The 9,062-nt window shown below is 42.8% G+C and overlaps 1 protein-coding gene across 2 annotated transcripts; it reads right to left on the bottom strand.

Moving 5' to 3' along the window:
• Window positions 1-821: 821 nt before the first annotated feature.
• Window positions 822-6,560, bottom strand: foxh1 (forkhead box H1). 2 transcript variants are annotated; one of them, XM_034572897.1, is made up of 5 exons: window positions 6,383-6,462; window positions 6,170-6,300; window positions 4,049-4,650; window positions 3,010-3,114; window positions 822-2,824 (listed from the first exon to the last, which is right to left on the bottom strand). In XM_034572897.1, exons 3-5 carry the CDS (start codon window positions 4,526-4,528, stop codon window positions 1,859-1,861), a joined length of 1,551 nt encoding a protein of 516 aa, XP_034428788.1. In that variant the 5' UTR covers window positions 4,529-4,650; window positions 6,170-6,300; window positions 6,383-6,462; the 3' UTR covers window positions 822-1,858. The 2 variants fall into 2 exon arrangements, with proteins under 2 accessions (XP_034428788.1, XP_034428789.1); XM_034572898.1 differs by lacking the exon at window positions 6,170-6,300 and having other exon boundaries at window positions 6,383-6,560.
• Window positions 6,561-9,062: the final 2,502 nt, after the last annotated feature.

The raw sequence follows: 9,062 nt of genomic DNA, 5'->3' as shown, positions 1-9,062 counted from the left end.
TATATTGTATTAATTATGTAAAAACACTTGGAAGGAATGTTTCCTCATGCAATTTGAGGAGGAATCAGGGAGGTTGTTGAAATCATTCAAATAACACAACAGCCTGCAAGTGTCTGCAAAACCAAAATACATTCGCTGCATTTAGATCATTGGTCACTCTTCATACGGCTTAGGGCAAAACCTGCAAAGGCCGAGAATGAGGCAGCGTAGTCGTTCATGTAAATTCATCAGGGTGTGTTGAGATACAATCCAGAACGGTGGTGCCGGTGTGTTTTGGGTGGGGGGTTGGGACAACAACAAAAAAAAGGTGTGCCTTCCTCTCATCTGTGGGTGAGGAGCAGAGGACGATGAGGGAGTGCAGTGCAGGCATGCGTAAGGAGGCCGCTGATAAAGAGGGATAGTGGTCACAGCAGAGGGAAGCAGCAGGAGGCTGACGGCTGCTGATGTAAATCAGCCGTGTGTGTGTGTGTGTGTGTGTGTGTGTGTGTGTCTCTCAATCTCAAGATACCGTGGCCTGTGGATCAAAGATGGGTTTCCTTGTTTATGGATCACAATTCAAGTGGTAAAACAATCTATCATACTTGCGACTGACACCCTGCTGTCTTTCCACTTTATCTACTACAGATCATCAGCTTGAGAATCTGTGTTGTTGTTGTTGATGGAGAGTGGGAACCAGTCAAATTCAGCTTTTAAGACAGAGGGTCCATCACATAAACCAGCCACGACTAAATCATCTGTGAGAATATGTTAGAACACCCCAAGTTGTTTTATGATTGTGCAGTTTCACTTTTCTTATTGCGAAACATCACCGAGCAGCCCAGTTAAAATAAACAGCATTTTATTACATACCCTGTTGAACTCCATTACATTCTTTTGACTCTCAAATTTCTGGGCTGGCCTTTCACCTCAGCTCAGCACAACAAGAGACCACAGGGAAAAAATGGCAAGAAACTGACAAAACATTGAGCTGTCGAGGTACAGGCAGACATTTATAAGCAATCTCGGAAGATGATCGTGACATTAAAATAGTGCAAATAACCGGCGGTGCAAATTCCACAGGAATCACAATCCCGGTCAGAAGATGGTCTTTAGTGTCATGGGAAGACGGCAGCAGCTTTTACAGATCGACAAGAATCTACAATGACCGTTTCCCTATGTTAAACTTTACGTTAAAGTATCTCAAGGCAATTATAGAGCTAAATTGTAACACCACTGTCTATGAGGTTAAGATATTAGCTGCACAGGATCAATTTAAGACGAGGAAAACATAGTAAACAACGTGTCCTGTACATTTGGGCATCGGAGCAAAGAAGAACGCACCAGTGTGTGGCAGAAAAAACATGGCATTGAGTTTTTATCGATATTCTGTATAAAATACTTGCAAGATAAACTGAGAAATGCAGATTTTGTTGCACAGTTTCAGTGAATGCACTGTCTACATACAGTCAGTATTTCACATGATTGTAAAACCAACAATACATTCAGCAGTCACAATAGGTAAGACAACATTCAAAAGCAATCCCTGTAAGGAAAGTCATGTGCATAAAAAAATACACAGTGCAAATAACATCGACAGTGCAAAGAGCCGAGACCTGAGGTAGATAGTTGTTTTGTTGTATAGTATTTTGAGGTAGTTCTAAAAAATATTGAGCTTGAAAAAATAGAAATAAAACACTGACTTTTCAACTTGACAAAAACATGAATCAAACAATAGCTGTGTCTGCAGTTTAGCGCCCTTTGCATATTAGCCAACGTCGCTCAAGCTGTATGTAATGATCGAGACTCAGTTGCAGCACTTATGGTCACGTCACAGTGATTTAGTGTCCGTGCATGTCTGCGTGATCTGCCTTTGGGTCGGTCAGTACTGTGGGTATCTGTTTAAAGGAGGCCCATTCTGCAGGGTGTACTGACTCGGTTGTTGATGATGTGAGTGAGAGTTCGGATTGGCCGGTACCAGGACGTCAAACACACTCTTATTTGGAGGCACAGACTGCAACATATTGTCCAGGTCCATGATGAGGGGGGGGGCTTGGACTCGCCCACTGGGCAGGATGGGCCAATATGCGTGACTTAAGAAGTGACCGGGTGCTACAGGGGAGCTACCGTAGCTATAAATGGGAAGTCCGCCATGCAGCGGCATTAGGGGGCCGCCGTTGAACCGCATGCTGGGTGGGGCAACAGCATTGGGAGGAGCGTATTTGGCGTAGGATGTAGGGAGCTCCCATGGTGGTGCAACAGCCTCCCGTCTGGCGGATTTGTGCAGCGGTGGCCTATAGTCCTCATACCCATCCGACCCTGCTTCTCCATCTGGGGGAACACGCTTCCCAGACAAGGACAGTCCCTTCCATTCCTCATCAGAGGAGGAAGAAGACGTAGAAGCTGGGCTGGCAGAGCTGGCAGAGGCACTACGGGCAGAGGATGCATAGCGGGGTCGTGGAGGAGGAGAAGGCAGAGGGCGCTCCACGTCCCCCCAGCAGTCCCTGGTAGGCACCTCCACATCCCCAGAAGCACTAGTCGGCCTGAGGCTGTGAAGCAGGGAGTCGATGGCGAAGGACGAGTCCAGCTTTGGTCGGAACAAGTCCTCCTGTGATGGGGAGGGGTTTCTGGAGCGCATGGGAAGGTTGGAGGTCACAGGGTCAGGGGTCAGCTCAGATTCTGGCTTGTGTCCCTGTAGGATGTAGGGAGCCAGATCCTGGGCAAAGATGGTCTCATCTTGGCGCGACACGGCCGTGTTCTGCCTCTTGAGGAGCTCCAGAGGAACACGGCTCAGCTCCACTGCCCAGAAATTGCCTTTGCCCTGGGGTTTGCTTGGGTCCTTCAGCACCTACATGTGGAGGGAGTATGGACAGTGAGAGGAATGTTTGACCTGACAACCTAGTCAGGCAGTAATGTCCACCATTACAACATAATATCTCATCTGTCATCGAACAGCATTCCCTTCAAAACCACTAATTAAACACAACTTTAGGGTTTTGTCCATAAATGATTTCACAGTTTCATCATACAAACCTTAACAAAGCAGTCATAAGAGGAGAGGTTGTGTCGCACTGAGTCCCGCCAGCCCTTGTAGTTTCCTTTAAAAAATGGGAAGAGGGTGCTGATCTCCTTCAGGATCTAGAAATAAAAAAAATACATCAGTATGGCCGCCTGGTTGCACACAAGCACAGAAGACGGAGAATTTATATTTCACGAGCAGTTCCTTTATACGAGGATAAATCTGGCACAGACATGATTTTGCCGTGACTTGTATCTTATCACTTTCCTGTTACAGATCAGGGTCTGGTTTCACTGCTGTCTAACCTTATCAAAGCAAACAAAGAATGGCAGGAATGGTGGTCACTCAAGTGTCACCAAGAGCTGGCTGCTTTCTGTCACTTTATGTGACAGTGCATGGACATTTGGGCATTTTACACTTAAGTAACTGCAAACAAAAAAAAATGTAACATGTCTCTGAAAAACACCCAGTTAATTAGAGTGTAAAATATTTGTCCTTCAAACTGAATCCACACAAGTCACTCACAATGTACAGATTTAATATTGGACCCCAACAATAATACTTAAGTACAATGAAGGACACAGGAAGGTGCTGAAAAGTGTGTTACAGTTTTGTTTTTCTTTAAGCTTCATTGGGTCTCTTGAAAGGCGCAATATAAATTCAAGTTATTATTATTATTAACAGCAACATGAACTCTTCATATCATATGTTGTGAATAACCACAGAGTTATATTCATAAAGAGAAATAATTTTGGACTTTTATACATCAGATAAGATGGAGAATATAATTGTCCTTTTTTTCTGTTAAATTTGAATTAATCGAAATTAAAGTTCTGTCACCATTGGTCAGTTTGTTACACGTTTTGTCCATTTTACTATCAATCTAATTATAAATCTGTCCTTGCACTGTCAATACAATTATAACAAAGTGTATTTCCCCTGATAGGCAAACATCAGATCCTTGTAAACGAGTGTTTTTCCTCAAAACTAAAACACACACACAGTATAATCCCACCCAACACTCCCACAGCACCAGTGTATTTTCATTCTTACCTCGGATAATGTCAGTTTCTTCTCCGGGGACCTTTGGATGACCATAGCGATCATAGCCAGATATGAGTACGGTGGTTTTGGGTAACGCTGATAGTTCTTTTTCTTCCCATCGCCGTTCCTACTTTTCTTCCTTTCATTGCTCCAAGAGTCTCGGTTAATAGTTTCCTGTTTGTAGTGGGCATCTTGCGCATTCGCGTATGACGCACCCGGTGGCACGGGTTTATCCATGAACGCCGTGGCACCGGTGAGATGTTCCGTGCGCGCAGAGAGCTTCTCCAAGCGCGGCGGCTGCTGGGGAACCATCTGAGCCGGGTGGAGAGACCAATGTTGGGCCGGAGAGTCCCACGTTACGCCGCTGGTAATAGGAAAACTCTGCTGCGCATTTCTGGGGAAGTCAAGTTGATGGTCGTGGTGCTCTCCGATGTGGTGGGACAGAGCGGGTGGTGCCATGGGGCTCTGCTCCGGCCAGTGCTTTGTCATGCTGATGATCAGCCCGGGGGGAAGATCGCCCTGTAGAGTTCGGACAGGGGCGCCGAGAGGGGGGAGGGAGGTCACAAGAGTCGGTCCTTAACTTCTGGCAGACTGCTGGCTCCAAGCTGACTCTATTTGAAGAGCAAACAATTAACAGTTTCATGTAAATCCCGCTGCGTAATCGAGGGGGGAATGACGCGTTATCTGAGAGCAGAATGACCGATCACCTTAGGGGGCGGCAGGGGGGGGTTGTGTGTAGAAAGGGGCAGAGAGTCTGGGAGACAGTAAACCTGTAAATAACGCTTAAGGTAATATCAACACACCACTTACAACAGATTCCCAGATTCCGAGTTTGCTTTGGAAACAGTGCCAATATTTACGCACGAAAGCTGCATGAGAAGTATGTGTGTGCGTGCCCACTTTTGGAGCTTAATAAACTTAAAATAAACTAAGTTTATTACCAAATAAACAAAGATTATTTTAAACAAATTAACAGTTTCATTATGTCAACAAAAACTACACGACTGGATTTGTATGGCTTTCTAATGATACTGAGGACTTTCTTCTAAAGGCGTGGGTAAAACACGAGGGAGGGAGGGGGGTGGGGGTGAGCTTCAAGAAAGAATTAATCTCGATTGAAGCTGACATGCAATCAACAATTTCTGACGAGCAATATACATAAGGAACGGCTAATATACAAACACAGAAAAAGGGGTCATTTGTCAGCTGAAATAATTAAGTAAACGTGGCATTACATGGGCTTCATCCGAGAAATAGTTTGAGTCTTTTAGATTGAGATAAATTCACATTTTCAGAGTCTAATTGGTGCAAGTTAATCTTATTTCAGAAGGCAAATCATGCACGTTTTAACCCATCGAAAAACATTATTCTATATTGAGGACAGTGTACACGTCGGGACTGGTCAGCAGATGTACAACGGAGAGTTTGGATGCGTAATTGCAGAGGGTCCGAGAGCGCACAGCAGTCGGGGAGCGTTGTGCGCACAGTAGGGTCTCCCTCCAGGGGACTTTGCAGGATAGCATTCGGGTTTCGGGAATGCGCGTCTTTTGTTCACGTTAACGTAGTGCTAATGTGCAAACCCTTGCGTCCCAGCAAGACAGTGAAAACAAGTTGGATTAGAAGGAACCCCATTGTCAAGCTGGAGACTGTTCCTGCCCCGACAGTCTGCTTAGCATGTGACGAAATCCGGGGGCTATTCAACACCATTTGTGGGTTTTCTGGCGCTTACAAGCTGCATAGTGTTGCAGACGGGCAGGACATTCACACCTCAAACAGCAGCAATCAGGGCTCTATTCCTCCCTCAACTGTTGGAACAAGCATTACAAATTCTCTCGAACAAAAACTACAACCTGAGAATCAACAAACTGTCTTTTTATGTCATAGGTTAAAAAGACTTATGTTTATTCAGGCTTTTTAATTCTACTGATGAACATCTGCTGAGATAATGAAACACAACTGTCGTGAATCAAGTGATTGTGCCAAGATCACAGGTCACTGGGAAGACACAGAAACTGAAGATTTGTCGATTTTTCAAGTTGCACTGCTCCTGTAACCCAATTTAAACTCAGCTATCATGTTGCTAAGCGCATTATAAAGCACATTTAACTCATACATAGTGCGTGGAATTACCTGAAAACATATATTATTCTTCAGTTTCAGGTGCCACCCGGCGTTTTCTTCAGGTGACGCCAAATAACACGTGACCTCTCCAAACATTCAGCTCTAAATTTCCCTTCAACATGGCACCTGTTGGATTCTGTCTATCAGGCGATTGCAAAAATAATGTAGTATATGTTGAATTTGAATTCCCTTGAATCATTAATGTCGTTTTCATAAACTCACCACGCGGATTTCCAACTTTTGAGGTCGTGCGTAAAAATGTTTGTGCGTGGTCAGATGGTGGCTTTCCGAACATGGTGGGCAGCAAACACCCGTCACCTGCTGAAAATTGGCCTGACTGGGGTTATTCTCTGGTTGTCTCACTGCAAGGTCATACAGATTGTCTCCATCTAGTGGTTTCACTGGAAATCAAATGAGAAGCTTCACTTAAACAGTTTTTTTAGAGATCTGTCGTTCTATCTGCAAAAATAAAAGCCCTTAGTCCACCTGATGCAGTTTGTTGTCTATGATAGTTTATGTTTAAACAAGTACAGACATAACCCCCTCACCCACCCTGCACAGAATTTAGATCCTAATTTAAATGACCTCTCACCAGACACGCTGATTTAAATACAAACTGTCAATCTATCTCTTCCTGTCAGCTGGAGTGCCAGTTAATAGGTTTTTGCCTGGATTAGTGAGCCGTCCCTGAGAAGAATGGAAACACAAATGAATAGGATGGTATCCAGAACAAGGCCGTCCACTCAGGCTGATTGTGTCTGGACAAATCCCCCCTCTCCAAGCTGCCCTGGAATGTTTCCTGATACCAAGATGGATGAATGAAGTTTAGCTTCACTTAGACGGAGAAAGTGAGAGGAAGTTTTCATTGTGCTGTCACTGCTTCATCACTACCAGGATTATTTAAGAAGAGCTTTTACTTTTATTGCATAGCACACCTGAAAGCTCATTGGTCCCTAATATGCAGCTTTTTCAGGGTATTCAGACCCCACATCAGAAGTTTTCGAACTTCAGACACATCTGAGGTACCAGGCTGATGTTTATTTTATTTCTTTTTAATTTTTTGGTGCAATCTATGCAGAATTTGAAATATGCATCTCTAGAAATTCAGCTCACTATAATGGATGTTCACAAGGCACAACAACCAAACAATTCCTGCAGGTACCATTTCTTCAATAGACAGAAGTTTCAATTGTTCCCAGCAATGTCTGTGGATAATAGCACAAGCTTCTGGGAAGATGCATTGCTGTTGATTTAAAAAAATTACATTTCTGAAAGCTTTGAGCTCCAAAAAGTAAGATACATTTACCTCCGTTCTCTTGCGGTGGATGCAGACATTGCAAAGATGGATATAACAAACCAACACAATGAGCACAAATTGCAATGTAGTTGCTTGATACCGCGAGAAGAAAGCGAGGACTCATCCTTTTTTCTTATTTTGGGTCAACTTACCTTTTAACAAAGTTGACTTTATCATCATAAGTTATGCTTATGGTGCGCTGAATAGCAAAAAGCATTCAAATTTAGAAGCTAGTTAATAATAACAATCCTAATACTACTACCACCACTAATGATAATAATAATTATAAATCAATAATAATAATGATCGAATTTCAATGTTCATACATTGTGGCAAATGCAAACCTTAAAAAGAAGATGGAGTTATAGAGATACAACTGAGGGTTAGATGAAAGGGAATAAAGAAACTTTCAGAAAAAAAACAGGGTACAAATTAAATAAAAGCTAGATTTGTAAGGTGGGTTTTCAGATGCCTACAAAAGTTGTATTGAATAAAAATGTATTATAAATTTGAAAATAGTACTGTATGGTTTTTCCTCCTGAAGATCAGAGATGGTGACAGCAGCTCATGCACCCAAACATGTCTTGTCCCTGCAGATTTGTCGGTTTCCTGCAGAGGTCAGCAGATCCCAAGTCATTACGATTTATGTATTTAATCTATTCAAAATAGGTTGTGATGCTGGTTTTCTGGGGGGGAGTGCCATTTGGATTTAGAAAACAAGTCAGACACTGAAGGTTGGAAACAGTCAAACTATACAGTTGAATAAATTGATATTTAATGACAGGGTTGTGAAAGGAGCATGTGTTCAGGCATGTGTCAACCGTATTGTCAGGGGAGAAAAACACACCCTAGCTTCTTATTGTGACGAGACAGCAGTGCATTTATTTTTGTCAGAAAAGATATATAGCTAACATTAACTCTGACACACACATGCACAGAAATCATCATCTGGAAAAGATCACAAAGCACAGACTACACACAGCGAGTATGAAAGATACCTGTGGCTTTTGTCCATTCAGTGTGCAGGGCATAGCAAGAGGGCACAGCTTGCAATACAGTCATGCACATAGTACAATAACACAATAAACACACCCAGGTATACAAATGTGTAGAGTGTGTGAACTCATAAACCAAAGGTGTTTTCACATGTGTCTGTGAGGAAAAACGATGAGCAAAATAGTGTAGCAATAACACATGTTTACAGTTTTACTATAAGTCAGGTATTTTACCTTTAAGTGAAAAGCAGGGACTGTGCATTCAGTTTGGTACATTTGATAAATGCATTTGACATAAGTGAGAGATACTTTTTTCTGTTGTTTTTATACGTTTGAAGAAGTCACCATTTACTTCTATTGTATTTGATCTGGGTGCAACACTGTTTACCCCTGAAACCCCAAAAGTGTTTTGTGAACTCAAACACTTTCACCCACTCCTCCATCGGCACAGTGGTGATGAGATAATGAGTGGATTTTGTTTTATTTTTGAGTTAACTATCCCTTTAACTATGCAATAATCCTTTTCCATGCATGCAATTCCAATTTCATACACGTGCAATGCTGTTTTTGTTTACATTGCACATATTTCTATTTTTACACTTCCTTGAGT

The sequence above is a fragment of the Hippoglossus hippoglossus genome, chromosome 20 (assembly GCF_009819705.1).
Source record: "Hippoglossus hippoglossus isolate fHipHip1 chromosome 20, fHipHip1.pri, whole genome shotgun sequence".
NCBI classification, from domain to species: Eukaryota; Metazoa; Chordata; class Actinopteri; order Pleuronectiformes; family Pleuronectidae; genus Hippoglossus; species Hippoglossus hippoglossus.
The sequence above is the reverse complement of the archived record's forward strand: the minus strand, read 5'-3'. Positions and strand labels throughout refer to the sequence as shown.

Excerpts from the sequence above, each read along its gene's own strand:
- foxh1 (XM_034572898.1), bottom strand. The coding sequence starts at position 4,528 with ATGACAAAGCACTGGCCGGAGCAGAGCCCCATGGCACCACCCGCTCTG. Across the intron at positions 3,115-4,048 it reads AGAAACTGACATTATCCGAG|ATCCTGAAGGAGATCAGCAC; the intron begins GTAAGAATGAAA and ends TTTTATTTCTAG. Across the intron at positions 2,825-3,009 it reads CTTATGACTGCTTTGTTAAG|GTGCTGAAGGACCCAAGCAA; the intron begins GTTTGTATGATG and ends CTCCACATGTAG.